Source organism: Sander lucioperca, chromosome 6 (assembly GCF_008315115.2).
Source record: "Sander lucioperca isolate FBNREF2018 chromosome 6, SLUC_FBN_1.2, whole genome shotgun sequence".
In the NCBI taxonomy this organism is placed as follows: domain Eukaryota; kingdom Metazoa; phylum Chordata; class Actinopteri; order Perciformes; family Percidae; genus Sander; species Sander lucioperca.
In genome coordinates, this window is record NC_050178.1 from 5,854,066 (window position 1) to 5,873,947 (window position 19,882).

A 19,882-nucleotide genomic window follows, 5' to 3' on the forward strand; every position below is an offset into this window, starting at 1 on the left:
ATCTGTGTGATGTGGGCAGGTTGGGTCTTAGCTGACTGGGTCAACGCTGGGCAGACAGGCCCATCACGGACCAAAAAGATGCACGCTGTCAGCTTCCAGGGCTTCCCAGAGGTCAGCAGACAGATGGGAATGGAAATGAGCCGGCAGAGAGCTCATTTTAATCTGGCCTGCACAGCTGATCCAGTCATTACAATCGCTTGTTTACATGCAAACACAACTCATATACATGCTATACATAAAGACACACACATACAAGTGGAGATAAACACACACTTACCTGATACAGAAAGAAGTATTTCCATTCACTTTTACTAACAGCTAATAACTGAAAACACACAACCATTTACCCTTCGACAGACTTGTTTAGGATGCTCCAGGTTTGAGGCTAATTTTATCGAGTAAGGAGAACAATGGGATGAGAAATGGCATAAATTGGCCTCAGTTGAATGGCTTTAATATCCATTCCATTAAGGAGGGTCTACACAGTACTCTCCACTCAGTCAGATCACATTGCCCTCACTTTTTAGGGATTGCTTTTCCAGTTAATGCTCAGAAGTATTTGACTTGAAGAAAAAAAACCTTTTGCAATTCCAATCCTTTTTCTTGAAGATTTTCATGCTAATCAGAAAAGTTAACATTTGAATTATTACATGCAAGGTTCAACACAATGGAATAACTCATTTGAATTGGTCTCAGTTTCCATGACATTTACAACAAAAACAAGTATGTCAGCAAAATAATCATCCAGGATCTGAACTAAGCATCACAAAATGGCTGGATGTTTTATTGGAATCAAGCTGCAGTTGAGAGTTTGTTATTCGTCCACTGCATATCCCTCCATCCTTATCAGACAGCCATCTGGCAAGTGGACTGGACACAAGGGCACGTGATTGGATGGTGCGAAAAGAATGGGGGAAGGCTGGGTCAGTGTCTTTGGGGAAAGGTCAGGGGTTACGGCCCTTTGAAAACGCATGTCAAGGCCTGGCTCACTCACTCTGCATCTTCTGAATGAGTCTGCAGCCTCCTCTCAGCAATCTGGCCTCATCTGCACATTAAGCAAAGGGCTGAATGACCAAATGCTAGATTTGATACAAAACAGACACAATGGTTCACTGGTCTCATTCCCTCCTCTGAGCCGGCTTCTACTTTTGTGAGGAGGTTGGTTATGTTTCACTTTCTACATTCACAGCCTATCAATAATAAAACTGAAATAATTCTAAATCACACTTAAATCTCTCCAGCAAACTGTACTTCAAAACTTTTCCACACAAAAAACATGCTACATCAGCATCAATCTTCTCAGCAGTTTCCTCCAGCAGTGATGTATCTGCACCTTCAACCATACAGTAGATGAGCTGGTGGGAGTCTAGACAGATGACACAGGCAGCGGAGGTAACCTTTGAGGCTCTCTCTTATTAATAAAACACTCTAACATCAGAGGGAGGCTGAGGCAGGCCGATAACATTGAGTTTTTGTTTCATAGGTAAAGCGAGCCAAGCACGGCCTGTGAACCTCCGTCCGGCCTTTCAGCAGCTTGGCCTGTCAGGCTGATGTATGGGGGAGCACTGGTGTGCAGCTCCCCGAGGACCAGGCCTGTCTGCTAACTGGGACACAACTGACAGTGAACCACAGCAAACACACACTGCCCCTTCTGCCATGCTCCCTCCATGATGCTCAGCCTCTGAGTATATCACACACACTGTAAGACCTTCAGCACAGGCCCCCTTATTTTGAGAAAATGTATAACTCACAGGTGATAAATCAACACCTGCTGACTGCAGTTAGGAAGAAATTAGCCACAGGTGCAAGACTTTTTTTTGCAGAGACAGATAATTCTTGACTGTACAAAGATGTCTGGGTCCAATTTGTGGAAAAACAAGATATAAATCAGCTGTAGAAGCCTGTGTGCTGCATTCAGGACTAGTAAACTTCTCTATAAGCCAACAACATTTCCCTGTGCATTTTTCAAAGAGAGTACTGCATAAGTTTCCCCTGTGAAACATGCCCTGGCTCCTGTTCAGACTGGAGCAGCACCATGGTGATGCATACAGAGATGTCCACTCATTAGCAGAGTCCCACACAACAGCTGCTCTGTGACGAAGTAACAGCCACCTCGTCTCCTGGCCCTTTGTCCACACTAAACATATCTGACCCAAGCAAGGAGTCTGGACTGTGACACAAATAAACACACACACATTCATATCTTATCCTATCCTGACCAGCCCTACCTCTTCTCTCTCTCTCTCTCTCTCTCTCTCTCTCTCTCTCTCTCTCTCACACACACACACACACACATTTCCATATCCCAAACCTCATTAAACTCTTATCCCCTTCCCCACCTCGTGGCACCATAATGGGCTTCCCAGCCCCCCTCTCCCCTCTCACACTAATAAAATATATCATCGGGACTCCATTTATCATAATGCAGATGCCCTTGGGTAACCCTGAGGGTGGGGGGTGGACCGGTGACTTTTGGAGGATGGTAGGGATGCTGAGGGGCGTCATGATGGCTGATGGTTAGAGGCTTCACTGTCACCGCTTTCAGACATATATGAGGTAAGGGAGGCTTCATATCACACACACACACACACACACACACACACACACACACACACACACACACAGAAAGATGTGATGTGACATGCGATTTGCATTATAACTCTGGGTTGCCTAATAAGACTGGCAACACTTGGAAAAGATACAAACAAGCAATCAAAGAAGACAGTGACATGCCTGATGAGAAGGAAGCCTCCTCAAAATGAATGTTAATGAATGCAGATGCTGTAGTAGGCCTGGGGCTGTTGAAATATCCACATATACAAACAAAACACTTCAAAGACAATAAGTGATGGTTTATAACAAGGTGAAGCAGATCTGACTTACTCTGCACGATTTACTGGACCGCTTGCCCGTCAGATCATATTTTCCTTTTAACTCTTTAAGCAGCTGCTCCAGGGGACTCTTCTCCTCTTTTCCGGTGTAGTCCGTGTCTAAGAGCACGTAAGCCCGCCAGTTGGCGGAATCGAATCCCCAGTGGACCGTCCGGTTCTCGAGTTTCTTGTGACTGTGGACCACAAACTTGTGAGGAGGGAACATGAGTCTGCAATCCATGCACTGGATGCAGGCGGCAATCGGGCCGGTGTACAGTTCCGGGACAAACACGCCTTTACACCGACCGAAACATTCATGATAGACTTTGAAGCTCTTCTCGGTTCGCTCCAACTCCAGGGAGCCTAACTCCTTGTTGCAGTGAGGAGGGTAAGTACCGCCGTAAATGAGAGCGTTGCAGAGGCGCTCAGCATCCGTCTGAGTGATCAGCCCGCAGGACGGAGCCGAGAAGGGCAGGATACCCACCACTTTAAGGATCTCCAGCTGGTCTGCCGTGCACCTGGAGCAATAGATGTGCAGGTCATCGCACACCGAGTTGATTTGCTGGAGGGAGAAATCTCTCAGGACGCTGTTGAGGATCTGCGGCAGGCACAACCGCTTCTCGCCACCGACCACGAAGCAGGAGATGGGCTCCCGCTCCAGGACCGTCTCGCACCTCTCCGTGGAGCGATCGGATGGGATGAAAAGTGGACCGGACATCACTGGAGGTGTCTGAGCCGGTAGGGTGAGCATCAACTCAACAGATTTGCCATCTTTACCGAAGAACGAGTCCTGGTGCCACCGAGCGGAGAACGCCGCCGGTCCGCCGAGAGAGCGCATGGAACTCAAATGAAACTGCTTCAGAGTTTGTTGAAGTCCGGGATGGGGTTGAAAGCTCGTGCCCTCCATGTTGTCGGCGGTTGGAAAAGAGAGTTCAAAACTCAAAATGAAAGCTGAAATTGACTTATCGAATCGGGCGTCCTCAGCATCCGGCTACACGCTCAATAACGCGCATTTCCATGTCACCGGAGAAGCTTCCCAGCGCGTCCATTCACAAAACTGACGCTGCTGAATTCGTAAGGGCTGTTTCTGTAAGCAGACGCAATTACAGTCGACAACTCCTAGACTTAAAACTCGTATTATCCAACATATAATCACCGGGTAGCCTACCGTGTTTCTATGCGCTCCTGCGGTTTTACGCACTCCTAATGTGCGCTCGAAATATGCCTCGTTTGCTCTGTCTGGCGTACTCTGTCTGTCTCCCCACTCACTCAATGTGTGAGTCTCTCTCTCTCTCTCTCTCTCTCTCTCTCTCTCTCTCTCTCTCTCTCTCTCTCTCTCTCTCTCTCTCTCTCTCTCTCTCTCTCGCCCTCTCTGTTTGTTTGTGTCTGGTTCAGTCATTGAATCCCAGCCAGGAATGTGACTGACTCCCCGGGCTGGCTCTTCCCTCAGCCAGCTGTGCCTCCCTCTGCTACATGGCAGCTGCACATTAAAAAAAGAAAAAACCTCTGAACCGAGGGGAGGGTGGAGCTTAGGAAAATATAGTTGATGTTGGAAATACAAAAATAAACTTCAGTATTTCAGATGTTAAAGCCTTGCAGATCAGCATTTTTGTCTTTCTTTAGAAACTTTTTGGAACATGTAAATTTAAAATGAGATGATCTAAATGCACTGTATATTTTGCTTAAGTAAGTCAACCAGAAACCGAAACGTGGTGGTGGAAGGTGATTAAGTGCATTCATAGTCAAGTACTGTACATACAGTCATATTTGTGGCTAGTTTACTTGAGTATTACCATTTTATGCTACTTTATACATCAATTTCACTACATTTCAGAGGAAAATGTTGTACTTTTTACTTCACTACATTTATACATTTGACACGTCTGTTACTTTACAAATTAAGACTTAAAATACAAAACAAATGATCAGTTCATGAAATATGATGCAATGCTATAGATTAAATTATAAATATAAATCAATTACAATTACAGTAAAATGCTTCTTGCACATGAATGCATAACCATTAATCTGATGATATATTGTGTAATAGAATATCACACATAGGGGATTTTTTCTGCATTGAATACATTTTTTTACACCTGAGAATAGAAATGCAGTAAAGAAAAAAGGCACACAAATGCATGCAGTTATCTTGTTCATAATTGTGTCTCATTCTTTCAAACGTGTTTAAAATCACAAATAAGTATTATTGTAATTATACTATAAGTTTGGGATACATTATGGAGATAGCATTTAATTATTAACAAAACTGTTGATTTTGATGTGAACCATTTTTGACCTACTTATGGAGTGTAGATTTCAATGCAACTAAGGGTAAAATATCACTCAAAAACTCAAATATAAATTCCATACCAATATTACACCATCATAAATCCTATATAACTGATAGTGAGACGTTATCTGAAATTCATCAAAATACCCACCAATTTACTTGGCATTGATAACATTTCCCCTCACTCATACATAAGCAATTCTTCTTGTGTGCCCTTTTCAACCACTCGAGGGCGCTAACAATTAACCAATGAACGTTAAGACACATGGAAATTAATGCGAAAGTAGTAGTTTGTCAAGTAGTCACAATATAGAAAAGAACAAAACATACATCTACAGTTAGATTTTATTAACTAAAAGTACAAGGATAAGATTTCTCTCTTTCAAAATAAATACATCTTTAAAACTTACAGCAAGAAAGATCAGAAAAAAGGAAAAATAACTTATTTGTGTGTTTGAGTAGATGTACTTACTTAAACTGTTTTGGCATCTAAGTGGTACAATGTTTAAGGAATTTTAACATACACAACACAACTCATTTACAGTCACTTGACACAATCCTAAATGAAATAGAAAAACATTTATTCACCATTACAAACATCATACAGCATGGTTTACACATCTAAATACTTATAAAAGTCCTATGAAGCAATGCATGTTTAATTGTTAACATCCCATACCAGAATATCCAATAGTTTTCCTCCGGTTTTTATAATAATCGTTTCCAGTGTTTCCAGTATTTTGCAGTTCACACTGGACGTCCTACAGATGGCATTTTCATTTTCAAAAACCAGTTTGTTTAAGACACTAGATTTAAAAACAACTTACAAAAAACAGCTAACACATCATACATTCTTGGCCTTAGTGTATTTCCTTTAGTTACAAATCAAATAAAGATTGCACATCTAATGCTTATGATACTGAATACCACTTTAAAATCTCTCAGGTAAAAATCTCTCAGGTAATTAATTTCCCTTTTGCCCTTTTGAATCTCAACAATCTGGTTTACATTTTTCCACAAATAATTAGAATCAACATACAGTAACATTAATTCCTAGTAAGGTGAAAAACATAATAGTTTAGGGTTTTGTTTATTTCAACACACACTTTGCTACACACTTTAAAACTAAAAGGCTGTCCCATGTTTGACATAAGTTATGGCATGTCTAAAACAAAATCTCAACTTTAACATCCGATCCTTTCACACAGACTTAGTTATGCTTAATAACAGAATAAATATGCCAATCACAAGCTTCTGTGATAAAGACAATGTTCTCATTTCAGGCTTCCATCACGCTGCTCGCAGCCACATTTAACCTACTAAATACCAACCTTGAAAATGGGTTCTCAGAAATGTTATCATTAGTCCAGATATTTTTATTCATTGGGAGCAGGCAATTAGTGAGAGACACTACCCTAATTCAGGCATCTTATTGTCATACTGCGGTGGTGGAGTGATGGGTTCAATGGTCACTGGATTGTGTGTGGGGCTGCGGATTTGGATGCGGAAGTCCTTCAGGTGCAGTTTGTCTGACTTGATCCTCCTCACCCGGAGGGGCCGTAGTAAACGGCTGGCCCGGCTGCTGCTGCGAGCGGGCAGGCTGTTGTTCGATGTAAGGCCAGGAGGGTTAGCCTGGAGCTCAGCGGCAGGTTCAGCCGGAGCTGGTGTGGCATCATTAAGAGGGGTGTCCTCGGTGGGGTTGTCATTGGGCTCTGTTCCCTCATTTTCCACAGCAGCTATGATGTCCTCGTAGGATGGCAGCTGGGAGGTGCTATGGCGAAGGTTGCTCTGGCGGACGGGATAGTTGTTACTGCCAACGACCTCGTCGTAGCTCGGCACGTTATGTGCCATTTGCGCTGCAGCTCTGCAAAAGAATGCAAGAGGTGAGCCTCAGTGAGAAAGTGCAGTATAAAACACGAGAAAATAATCAAACTTTCAACCTGCAATAGCTATTTTTTTTTATAAATAATAAAATTTAGTTTTTAATAGTAATACATTTTTTCATCCAGCAGATACAGAGCAACATTATCATTCTTTTGGAGACGGGTTTGGGTCCACCTGTCAAATGTAAGTCCAATATTTTTTTACTTTTACTCTGGTGTTAGTCTCCACCAACTCCTGAGGCAAATCATTTATATGGCTCTTTAGCTGCTAAATGCTTCACTATTTTTACTGGATAGCAGCAAACTCTGTCTGCCTGTTGTCTGGTGCTGAGCAGTTGGTGTACAGCTGCCTGCTGTGGCCAAAACAAGGCTATGAGAGCTGTGAGACTGAACCAAAACAAGTTGTGTCACGTGAAACAAAAACAATGAGCTGAAAGATGCTAAAAAACTCCGTAGAGCCAAGTTGAATAGCATCTTTCAAATGATTCTGATGGCATAAGTTTTTGTTTCTACAAACATGAAACAATCCCAATGACAATTTGGTGCAGTCTATATGTTGCTTTTAGCACATTCATTTGTTCCTGGGTCGGTTTTGGGGGGAATGTCCAAGTAAGGGCGTTTAAATCCTAAACAAAGTGGCTTTAAATATTCTAGGTTGAAATATTTCATGACCTGGAAAGCAATAACTTTGTTCGCCATATGTTTCCAAATATTTTCAATTGGAGTAATACTAAAAGTTGACATCTAAGAAAAATCAGCGTATACTTACGCTAACTCCTGCTGCCGTGCCACAGGGGTCACAAGGGGGACTCCTGTTGCCGCTGGCGTGCTACTTGCATTGTGTCGTCTCCTCTTGCCTCTCACACCAAGGAAAATAGATAAAAACAGCATGGCTGCCCCAACTCCAACCAGCACCATAGCCACTGTTGAAGACTTGGTGTCTTGGCCCTCCCCACGATCTGCGCCGCCAGGCCCTGTGGTGGAGTTGCCTGACGGGGTGGGGGACCCGGTTGGGGCCTCTCCACTCATCGGTATAACAGTCCACACAATCATGACGATACCCAGGGCGATGAGTCCTACTCCCAGGGCGCAAAGGGCATAGTGAGCGCCTGAACCGGAGCCTTCCGAGCCAGAGGATCTGTTAGGACGATGGTTGTCGCCGCATATACCCCGACTGGAACACATCCCTGCAGGACAAACTGCAACACGAGGACCACCAGTACAGTGAGAAGAGACTCGACATAAGGAGATATAAACCGTAAAGCGGTCATACTGTAATAATGTAAAATGATTAAAGTAATGTGTTTGGACAATGATGTATTGTAGCCATGCTGTTCACCCGCCTAACTTTACGGCTTATTATGCAAACTCAAGGCTTTTTTACACTTTGCAGATTTACAGTCACATTGTCATTATCGATTAATCTGCAGACTAATTTCTTATTTAATCGATTAGTTGTTTTGTCTATAAATTGCAAAGTTTGCAAAAAAAAAAAATGCCAATTACTGTTTCCTAGAACCCAAGGTAACATCTTCAAATGTCTTGTTTTGTCCAATTTAACAGTCCAAAACACAAATTGCAATGATATATAACAAAGAGAAGCAAAAAATGCTCACATGAGAAACAAGCAAATGTTTGCTTTCTTTGCTTGAAATATGACTCAAACTCAAATTAATCAATTATCAATAGTTGCTGATTAATTCTTTGACATTTGACTTATCGATAAATCAACAATTGCTTCAGCTTTAGTGACATGGTTCATATACCATCAATCCCATTTGACCACTAAGACCTATCTTTAACACTAGGGGGTCCATATAAACATTTGATAATCATTTTATCTAGATACATGTCAAGCCGTGCCCACAAAGTTTGTCTACAAGAGCTTATCAATCTGCACAACGTGACGCCCTTCCTGCCACACCACTGCATGTTTTAGCAATTAAACATCACCGCCACCTACCCAGCCTTCTTCTGTATTACAGCATTTAGTTTGCCGCGTGTGAATTTTGAATGTGTTTTTGAATGTGTGTTCACATTCAATTGTTTTACATCTCAGGCTCTATCGGGGGAGTTCGTTATCTCTGGGACAGTGTGTATCAGATCAAGTCTGCTCACATTTGTTCCAGGGCATCACATTAGGAGAGCCTCGTCGTCAAACTAAAAAGTGTTTCAATTTAATTAACAAATAAAACCTGTCCTGACAGAATTTCTGCATTATGCTTTTGATTGTCGCTGTCATAAATCTGGCTGCAACTGTTAATAAATTACTTAATTTACAGTTTGCATAAAAGCGCTAAGACTGGTACATTTTTGAGCAACAGAATGAGAGAGCAGATTAACAAGAAAACAGGTTATAATTAAACATGTGCAGTGGTAGCTTCACACATGTCTTAACATGACAGGAGAGCGAGTTTCATTGATGGGGAATGACTCACACTCAAAGAATGTAGCGACAAAAGAAATGGCCATGGTAATGATGATGGTATAATCATAATAATAATAAAACACAATGGAGCAGTTTAGAACGTGGCCAAAATAGCATGAACGCTTGTACAATTTGCAATTCAATATAACAAGCCTGCAAAACAGCTACTTTTTGAAGCTTGTAAATGTGTTGTTTTTTGGTTGAGACTGTGTCAGAGAGGTGGTGTATTTAAACTGTACTTATACTTTAAGTGTTCATGTTATTGTGTCTCTCTATGTGTAGTCTCGCATTGCGATTCCTATCTCTACAGCGCTGTGGAGTAAGGTCTGGCTCCTCAACACATACTGTACGTTCTGGGACAGGCGAGAAAAACGCTCTGGGTTGTTTGGATTTCTTTAAACCTATCACAATCGTCTTGGGCCGAAACTAAACTCCGGATGAAGAGACGGTTGCTCTGCAAAATGGTCTTGGAAAAGCCTGTATTTGAGTATCCAGTCAGGTAAAAGATAGCAGAAGATTTCTTTATATAGGCCTAATTGTGTTTTAATTTTAGTTATGGCTGATACTAGGGGCAGGGCCTTCACAGAAAAGAAGGAAATAAAACAAAGAACAACTAAAAGCTTAAAAGGGAAAGTAACAGACGACGCGCGAAAACCCGAGTTAATCTCAGTCGGGCCTTTAAAAGATGGAGACAATTACGGGATTGTACATTTTTCAAAACAGACCCTGAATTGGCCCTCATGGAATGTAATATATCTATTTCATTCATAAAATAACTTTACAATGCGAGATGTGGTTGTACATCAGTAGTTTATTAAATTAAGTCCCCCTTCCATTTAGCGCCCAGTTTTAATTTCTTTTCAGTCCGTGTTTGTGTTGGCCTACTATTTTCTTTTTGTGCCCCTGTACTTGTGTTAAGCGTCCTTGGGCTTCATGAAAGGTGCTATATAAATCAAAGTTATCATTATTATTAATATTATGTTGGTTGCTATAACAAACTGTTGCTAATGCTTTGGCTCGTGACACAGTGGCAGAGATACCTGGTTTAGCTCACGATACATCCAAAGTAGGCTAAGTTACCGTATGTCACGCTTGAAACGCAACAATGCATCTGTAACATATTCTCTTATTGTATATGAATGATTTTCTGTCTGAGTAAAACATTCATCGCAACTAAATGACCTCCCGGTAACGCTAACTCAGTAATACAGTGTGTAATACATGCATTCCTCCCATGGACATTACATCTTTTTTGCTGCATCGGGCACATTATTATTGCCTTTGTTATTGTTGTTAATATTCCTAGATAACGGTAGATTTGTGTATCTAGTATAGTATTTATCCACGATATTCACGTATAAAGGTTTAAACGTGGATATACTGCTTTCCAGCCGGCGCGCGCTAGAAAAGATCTTTACAACAGCAGGTGTGGTAAAAACACTACCGCTTTTGTCATCCGTCTGAACTGATGTCATTGTTAATTTATTATTTAAGGGACAAGTATTCAAAACATGTCATCATTGTGCTTGGATGTAAATTAATTAGGCCAACCCTTCGTACAAAGCACACTCTGCAGTTAAGCTTCTGTCCTCTTGTTATGCCAAAGAAATGATGGGATGGGCGGGCAGGAAGGGCAGAATGATGCTAGGGGTCCTGAATGATTCAAAGAGTATCATGAGATCATAGTATTGTTTTACAAAATTATCATCTGCCTCAGCGTAATTTTAGTTCCTTCCTTCCGTTGTTTTAAGGGGGACAGTTTTGAGTGTAACAATAAAGTCTGAAGTGAACCCTTTAGAAAGTGAAGTCTTGCTGTGTTGGTGTTGTTTAAAGAAGATTTTTTTTCCAAGAAAGAAAAAGCCCAATTATGACCAGCGAAGAGTGACTGGAGAATGCTGCCCAATCAAAAAAAATAAGGATACATAGTGTGTAACAGTGAAATACAGTTCATTGCATTGAACATCAAATTGAAATTGATTTTATAGGTTATTTTGCATGTGCGCCCTATTACAATATATTAGTATTGGGAAAACATTATTAGCAATATTGCTGGGAAGTTGATTTCAGTCATATATTAAATGATTCTAATGATACAGATTTTAAATGTGTGGAAAAGGTGCTCCCCTTTTCCACACATTTAAAATCTGTATCATTAGAATCATGCTATGATCTGCTATTGGATCAGTAGTCTGCACCTGTTGATTCCCAGTAGATGTAGTTGATTTGGTGCACATGTCACTGAATAAAAGATCATATTTATGATTTCTGTGTATTGCAAAATGACTGCCATTTAGGGGCCTGTTTTCCTCAGCTGCATCAACACACACATGTACACATACATGTACTGTAGAACCACATGCACTGGGTATTACCATCGTCATTATCAAGGCCAACATATGGTGACAGTTAGAGCTGCAAAGATTAATCGATTAATCGATTAGTTGTCAACTGTCAAATTAATCGCCAACTATTTTGATAATCGATTAGTCGGTTTGAGTAATTTGTTTAATACAAAAGTAAAAAACATTTGATTCCAGCTTCTTAAATGTGAATATTTTCTAGTTTCTTCTCTCCTCTGTGACAGTAAACTGAATATCTTTGAGTTGTGGACAAAACAAGACATTTGAGGACGTCATCTTGGGCTTTTGGGAAACACTGATCCACATTTTTCACCATTTTCTGACATTTTAGAGACCAAACAACTAATCAATTAATCGAGAGAAAAATCAACAGATTAATCAACTATGAAAATAATCGTTAGTTGCAGTCCTAGTGACAGTAGGGTATCACTGTGCCGTGGTCTGGGATTCTGTCAGTTTGCATGCTGACCTTCTGTGTCCTGTCTAATGGCTTCCTTTCTTCTTTGCAATAACACACACACACCTTGAACTGTTCTGCATGTTACAGGGTGCACAGTGCGCATGGGTGTGTCCTGTTCAACATTAGGACATTTCCAGCATAAAAAAGTCTTTCCTCTTATAACCACAGGCCATGGGTAACATGGCTAAAATCCAGTTAAATATTACTGGAGTGTGTCTGTCCTTCAGCCAGCGCCTTTATTGTTTGTAGGAACGGACCTAAGCGGGAAGACCCGCCCCATCAAAGGAGCTACACTAAAAACTCAACTTATCCGGACACAGCTCTGAGTCAACACCTCATAGAGACAAACTCACAGCCCACCTACAAGCTCTGGTTAATGTGATAGTGATCTTGGTTATGGTCTAACGTGGTGAAGGTGATCTGGAAGAGGCCTTACCTTTTCGCCGCTCAGTGCCCAAGAACTTCCCTCTTCACCGGTGAGTTACCTGAATCACGCAGGTGTTTTCAGGAAGATCACAGGGGAAAAAACGGAAGAAGACATAAACGCAACAACTGACGCCCCGGTCAACGGAGATTTGTGTTTTAGATCACAAAGCGTTTCCTTTTTTTTTTATACAAAGTTTACCGCTACAGGTAATAATGATTTTAAGAGGAACTTTGTTCAAATTCCAGCCGAAGTGAAACCAGTGAAACCTCTCCCCATGTAAAATGTGTCGGTGACCTGTTTCCGCTTGGTCCTAGCGCCGCTACCGTAAACTTCCTCTTCTGGGAACAAAGTGGGACAAGGACACACCCGGAAAAAGTAAACTCGAATAATACTATTCATTGCCCGTTTGAAACGTGCCTGTTTGGACCGATTGCTTGGCCTCTGGTATTGCTGCTTGCAGCTTTCTACAGAACCACAGACCCCCAAATAACTCACAGAAGACCCCAAGGCACTTGATATGCAACCCAATTGATACTACTGACTTACTGTGTTCTTGTAAATTATTGGAATTGTTGGGGCTTTGTAAACTAAAGAGTGTGGTCTAGACCTACTCTATCTGTAAAGTGTCTCGAGATAACTCTTGTTATGATTTGATACTATAAATAAAATTGAATTGAATTGTACTTCAGAGGAAAACATTTTACTAATACATTGACAGAGAAATCTGGTAACATTGCAGACATTTAAAGGGGAACTATGCAGGGTTTTTTTTTAGCTTAATTTACCATAACTGAACAGCTTTGGAGTCATTGGAATGGTTATATGACTTTTCGGGTTGAATGGTGGTCGTCTCGCTTCCCCCTAGCGCCTGTGAGCGAAAAAACCACCCTTGCAACTTTGGGCCGACGAGTCGCCGGCCTCAGCATCAGGAATATCAGGTCTCGCGATGTAACGAATTGCTTTAGGCACTGCACACATACAAGAACCGGCTAGCTATAAGAACAAGGTAGCGATGGAGTTTTTCACACTATTGTCATGGCTGAGCCGGCAAAAAAGAAGCAGAAAGCTAGGAAAGCATTGTCGGAGGAACAAAGAAAGAGGAAATGGCAGACTGACCGAGCAAGTTTTTACCATAGACTGTATATAAGAATGGACCAACAGATCCCGTTGCTCTGGACGGAGACCAGTGAAGGCCGTTAGAAGCACTTTTCCGGTGAGCGCTGAGCGTTACTGCGCAGCCTCCAACTGAGAGAGACGACGTAAATGTGCCGTGAGCAACGTGTCTGAAAGTTGTAAGTCTTCTGGTAGCTGTACCAAGAGAAATCTCAATCATTCCCAATCTTGCAGAGACGGAGAGCGTAGGTATATGTAAGGAGATAACATAGGCACAGGCTAATTTTTGCTAACTAAAATGATAGTTAACATTAGTAATTACACTTAAACAGCTAATGTGAGACGAAAATGCCTGCGCGCTTCTCCTGTACTATACGGTAATTCCTCTACTATGCTACAGTAAGTCGCGTGGTTATGACACAATCGTTAGCCTATTTTTACAAAAACGTCTGCTACAGAGCCATAACGTGAGGTACAAGGTAATGGAGCCTTTTATACATTGTCGTGTTTCTTTAGAAATAAACAATGGACAAATAGTCTTTAAACTCTTCAGATGTAAAGTTATTCTCTGTCAAAGTGACGTCAAAATGAATGGCAGTCAATGGGATGCTAACGGGAGGTGATGGCTTTGTAGGAATAAAATGGCGCCATAGGAGGTTCGCGGTCTGAGGAGAAGCTTACCCCCTTGGTTTTTACAGTGTTGCCAAATATCTATTCCGAAGCTGTAGGGGGAGCTCTATAGAGAAACCTGCGAGCAAAAAGCGAGAAAACAGCGAAGAAATTGCCAAAACTGCATAGCGCCCCTTTAAGTATGTACTAGGTGCTAATGCCTCTTTCACTCTTCACTTGACTGACAGCCGACTGACAGGCACACACTCACACACTTCCTTTACAGTTAATAAACCTAACCCTAGGCCCTTTGACCCCCACCTACTCTGCTCAGAGGCCAGAAGATGACTGTGGTTGTTTAACATTTAATTATGGTCTGTTTATCCTGAGTAATACAATATAACAATAGTTTATTTGCAATTTTTTACTTTACTTGTTTAAAGTTATCCTCAACATGGTTGTAGTGGGTAGCTCTAAGGTGTCAATGTGTGTCATCACTCATCTAAAGGTTGAACAATCATAGGAGGACAAAATGCATGTTGATGCATTATTCAATTCAGAAACTTACTATAGCATACTAATCAACAAGCTAATGTGACACTTGGTCAAATTCTGATCGTATTTTTTGAAATATCAAATCTGCACACCACTCTGCACTAAAAATACATAGGCTATATTCCAAAGTCTTCACAGGATAATAACTTTGTTTGTTTTAACAAAGATTTAATCCTTAAATAAATAACAGGCCTATGCTGTATATGAGTTGACAATAATTTCACCTTTATTGTTGATTTAATGTTGAGTACATTAGAAGCTCTGACAGCTGGGTGAAGTCATATTAAAAAGCAAACCCCATTTGAGTCCTCCCCTTCTGTTTCCATACAGGTTTGAACTGGTCTAATGTTCCCGCTTTTGGTGACTGAAGGAGACACCCAGAAAGTGGCAGGCAGACAAACCTGCTTTCTACTATTTGGATTGACCTCAGGCATTCGGTTGCACACAGTGTGTCCCTGTGATATTTCATACGTGTGTTTTCATGCTCAGGAACAAACTTTATACAACTGTGTCTGATAAAACATGATTAAACTGTACAAAATATACCATTACATTCTCTCATTTAAGTGCATAATTAACAGCATTGCCTTTTCTTCAGTGCTTATACAGTACAGTATAAACATGTGGAGATCATTTGCTTGCATTTTTGTACACATTATCACTTTCAAAACCGAACATTAAACTGTATGTTTAATCTACATATTGTAAATGGGAAGAGCTTTGTTAAAACAAAATTCATCAACCTTCACATTCAAAAGGAAAAACATCTTCAGTTCTTTAATTAAAATAATACATTATGTAACACTAATGAGAAGATGGATTTTTTTTTTCAAAAGATATAATTCATGTTAAAGATTGTCATACAAGTTGCACTTTTTTGCCAATTTTAGCTCCTCCAAATGTAATATCTTTTAATGTTTTAAACTAAGGTTTACTATCATTACAGCAATGATTAAACACTGTGACAACAAACAACATCTCAGTCAAATATGTAGAGCTGTTGACCTGACACAGTTCAGGTCTCCTCAGAAGATTAACAGCGGATATGCATCACTATAGTGAAAGCAAGTTATACTGTAATGACTTTTTTTCCTACATCTTAAGCACAATTATTCATTTACTGACATGTTAGCCATAGTTGAAAGAGAAGAGCAGTAAACATCAGTGCTGTGAGACCTATTTTATATAAGGCATCAAAAGAGAACAACACTGTGTTCAGTTATTTTTGTAGGTTATTCTTAAGCCTTCAATAAACTCATAATATAAAACTCATTTGGACATTTAGTTGGAAAAACTAAACAAAACAAAACATGCTCCCTCTTCAATATATTTACAACAGCTCCATCAGGTTAAAAAATTATCTTTGTTTCTGTTCAGAGTATGCGTTATTCTTATATTGGCCAAAATAATGATATAATTGAATTATTAAATCAAGTGGTACACCCCTTTAGGACTTCCACTTAAAAGTCCAGCGATACTGAGTGCAGGTCACTCTCAGTAGTAAACAACTATACAATAACAGTGTAAACAATAGAAACAACAGTGTGATCTGGATGGCTGAGGCTGTTTCAGACGTTGGTGATTTCAACACTCTTGTATGTGTGCATTGGGCTGCCTTTGGCCCGGGGCACGGCATGAACTCGGGCCTCTCTGGGCGGAGAGCCGCAGGTGCCGTGGAAGCCTAGACCTCGCTCTACAGAGTGGCTGTTTGCACGTAACCTCAGCGGACTCTGGAAAAATAAAAAAAAGGCATAAAAAAGAATGTGGAGTTTCTTTTTCAAAATAAGACATTGACACTTTTTTAATGACTACTTCGGTCAAATATCAGCTGACATTGAAGTGAAACAAATTGCAGGACTACTCACCACTGTAGTTGAACAAATACAGCTTCTGAACAATGCCACCTTTCTAAACCTTCCACCAATTAAACTTTCTCTCACTATTTGACAATTTTGAATGATCACTCTGTCATCATGTCCCACCTCAACAGTTCTTTACACAAATAAATACAACACAAAAATGAGAGATGTGTAATTGTATTAGGGCTTCAAATAGTTTTGTAATATGAATTGAGGGTAAATGAAATGATACCTTTCCCGATTTTCTCATTGACACCCTCTCCTCAGCAAAGCGGTTAACAGCCACAGGCGAAGAGGAACCGACAACCTCACTGCCCTGCTCTGAACTGCTGTGAATACACGACATTGCAAGATATATTCATTTATGTGCATGATGTTAAATTTTAATCCTTAGATAATCACATTTATTTTCACAAGATTCACAAGAACATGGTCATATAGTAAAGACGGAAGAGGATATATTTTTAATATCATAGAACAAAATCACTTTAGGGAAAGTATGCACCAAGAGTTAAAGGGTTTTTAACCCACCTGTGAGGGATGGCAAGTGATTTCATCTCTTCGTACAGGTGCCGATGCAGCATGTGTTTGTTGCTGGGGATCCCCAGGGCTTTGGCCATGGTGTCTGTGTCAAAGGACGGGTCCAGAGCCATCACAGCTCCATGAATCCCTTTACCCTGAAGATTGTCTGCAAACTCCTGAAAAGCACGACACAGAGGTAGACTTCAGACTTTATCTACAGTCCTGCCAAAAGTCACATTGTACATTTGTACAAAAGTTAAATTTAATAGCAATTAAAGGCAAACCACAGTCATGGTGAAACATCTAAGTGTTTTAGTTTTGAAAGCTACATGTTGGCCAAAAATAAGCAAGTCAAAATAAGAGACTCGTTGTGGATCCAGAAAAACACTTGTATGGTATCTTCTTAAGTGCTTTTCTTCTGTATTCTTTAAGCAGTGGCGAGGCACCACAACCACTCCCTCATTATTTTTGAGGGAGTCCTAGAAACTAGTGGTATCTGGTTGCAATGTGTCCTTGAAATCTCCCGAGCGAAGTGTAACACCGTCACTGACCTCCCACCCACCTTGAGGTCTATGTCTCTGATCCACTTCATTACTCTGTGACATGTCCAAACAATGGGGTCCCGGTCTTGGTGCTCACATTTTGCCTGCTGTGTCTGCAAGGCCTGCGAAAACACAACACACAGATAACTGCGCAAGCACTTATGTGGCGGGGGCCGATGAACATACAGAGAGAGATCAGAGAAGGACAACTATTTTAGTATCTTTCATCTACTGTCATGTAAATCTCGATCTATAATCTGACCTCTTTATCAAAATTGAGTATCTGCAACAGCTGGATTGCCAGGAGCAGACTGGTCTGGTGGAACTGGTCGCCGATGTTGAGGAATCTCTCCAGGTCTCTGCGGCTCAGAGAGTTCAGCACTCGTCCGTCCACTAGATGAGTCTGGAAGGTCTGCGAGTATTGAGGCAACCCCACGTCACTCAGCCACGATGTTGCAACCCAGTGATGGTCCATCTCAGACGCTTTTGATAGTCTAGAAGATGATTAAACATCACCGATCAGCAGAGTTAGAAGTTTTCAGATCCTTTACTTAAGTAAAAGTAGCAATACCACACTGTGAAAATACCCCTTTACAACTTAAAGTCCTGTATTAAAAATATTACTAGTAATATAAGCAAAATGTACTTAGTGTCAAAATGCTCAAATTGCATAAAAATGTTCCCTATGAGTGTTATACTATTATATATTATATTGTTGGATTATTAATACTGGTGCAGGTAGCATTTTACTGTTGCAGCTGGTCCAGGTGGAGATTATCTTAACTAATGTTGTTGCTACTATCGGATGGTTTAATCCTATTTAAATCTTGATCTGCAAAGCAACCTGTAACTAAAGCGTTCAAATAAATGTAGAGGAACAAAAAGTACCCTCTGGATTGTAGCGGAGTAGAAATATAAAGTAGCATGAAATGGAAGTACAAGTACCTCAGATTTGTACTTAATTACAGTACTTAATTAAATGTACTCTTCCGCTGCTGATAAGAAATATTAAACTTTGAATCGAACAACTAACAGTTTTGTTAGCTGCTACTCACCCTTGGTCTCCTTCAGCTCTCCTGTAATCCTCAATGGCCAGTCTCAGTTTCCTGCGATGAATGGGGTTACTAATACCCAGACCCAGCTCCAAATCCTCATCTGTGAGGCCTAGTAGCACCTAAAGAACAGAAATCCAGTTTAAACAAGAATAGCATCATACCCCACTCTCAAGCACAAAGCAAACAAACAGCCACTTGTATACCAAAGGTGTACCTTGCCACTTTTGACGTTTTCAGAGCAGGCTCGGATGTACATGGGCATTCCCATGACAACCTCCAGCCAGGCCTGGACTGCACCTGCCCTCCACAGCGACATGCATGTGTTTCGTGTGAGCTCCGCCTGCTGGAGGCGGTCCAGCTGCTCCTCTCCATCAGACAGGCTCTGCTGTGTGAGGCTGTCAGAGTCTGGATTGGTCAGGAGAAGTTATGGTGTGGCATACAGGAGGGGTTCAGGGTGAGAGGGATATGGAAATCAAAAAGGTGACTCATCTGGAGAAAGGTTAACATCAAAATTAGAGGGTGTTACCATAAAGAATACACCTTCACAGTTCTCAGTTTGTAATGATACAGAGCAACACATTTGATGCTACACTAAAACATTAGAATTGTTTTTATCAAAAACAGAAGAGAGTCTTTCTGGCTTTTTCTTATGTTTATTTATATCAATCAAAGTTATCGGTCAGCTGAATGAAAAGTAGTTTCAACCCTTTTTGTCCAATTTTGGCTTTCTTTTAATTGCCCCTTTTGGCCACTAGATGGAACCAGAATAATTTACTGGAGCTACACTTCCTGTGTCGTTGATTTAACTGTACTGTATAAGGAAAAAGCTTACCAGGTTTATTAAAGAAAAAAAGTAAAGAAAATGTCATGGTTGAGTCCATCTACAGCAGAAATACAACCCACTTA

The 19,882-nt window shown here is 40.9% G+C and overlaps 4 protein-coding genes across 6 annotated transcripts in view; all 4 read right to left on the reverse strand.

Annotated features, from left to right (window-relative positions):
• skib (v-ski avian sarcoma viral oncogene homolog b) overlaps positions 1-4,163 on the reverse strand; it is a 32,382-nt gene extending 28,219 nt beyond the window's left edge. Inside the window, exon 1 of the mRNA XM_031301584.2 lies at positions 2,884-4,163. Within this exon, the coding sequence (XP_031157444.1) occupies positions 2,884-3,777 (894 nt within the window). The 5' untranslated portion in view covers positions 3,778-4,163. The remainder of the gene's footprint in view (positions 1-2,883) is intronic.
• Positions 4,164-5,490: 1,327 nt separating this feature from the next.
• Positions 5,491-13,057, reverse strand: tmem51b (transmembrane protein 51b). 2 transcript variants are annotated; one of them, XR_004897659.1, is made up of 4 exons: positions 12,731-13,057; positions 7,816-8,245; positions 6,355-7,027; positions 5,491-6,283 (listed from the first exon to the last, which is right to left on the reverse strand). XR_004897659.1 is itself a non-coding variant. In XM_031302097.2 (3 exons), the coding sequence occupies exons 2-3, from the start codon at positions 8,229-8,231 to the stop codon at positions 6,574-6,576; spliced, it is 870 nt and encodes a 289-aa protein (XP_031157957.1). In that variant the 5' UTR covers positions 8,232-8,245; positions 12,731-13,057; the 3' UTR covers positions 5,491-6,573. The 2 variants fall into 2 exon arrangements, 1 of the variants encoding a protein (XP_031157957.1); XM_031302097.2 differs by having other exon boundaries at positions 5,491-7,027.
• Positions 13,058-15,202: 2,145 nt separating this feature from the next.
• LOC118492949 (kazrin-A-like) lies at positions 15,203-18,410 on the reverse strand. 2 transcript variants are annotated; one of them, XM_036002177.1, is made up of 5 exons: positions 18,184-18,410; positions 17,931-18,043; positions 17,389-17,555; positions 17,090-17,186; positions 15,203-16,728 (listed from the first exon to the last, which is right to left on the reverse strand). In XM_036002177.1, exons 2-5 carry the CDS (start codon positions 17,982-17,984, stop codon positions 16,567-16,569), a joined length of 480 nt encoding a protein of 159 aa, XP_035858070.1. In that variant the 5' UTR covers positions 17,985-18,043; positions 18,184-18,410; the 3' UTR covers positions 15,203-16,566. The 2 variants fall into 2 exon arrangements, with proteins under 2 accessions (XP_035858070.1, XP_035858071.1); XM_036002178.1 differs by lacking the exon at positions 18,184-18,410 and having other exon boundaries at positions 17,942-18,144.
• A 784-nt stretch (positions 18,411-19,194) lies between these two features.
• kaznb (kazrin, periplakin interacting protein b) overlaps positions 19,195-19,882 on the reverse strand; it is a 109,991-nt gene continuing 109,303 nt past the window's right edge. Inside the window, exon 11 of the transcript XR_004105317.2 lies at positions 19,195-19,381. The gene's annotated coding sequence lies outside the window, so the exon portion shown is untranslated. The remainder of the gene's footprint in view (positions 19,382-19,882) is intronic.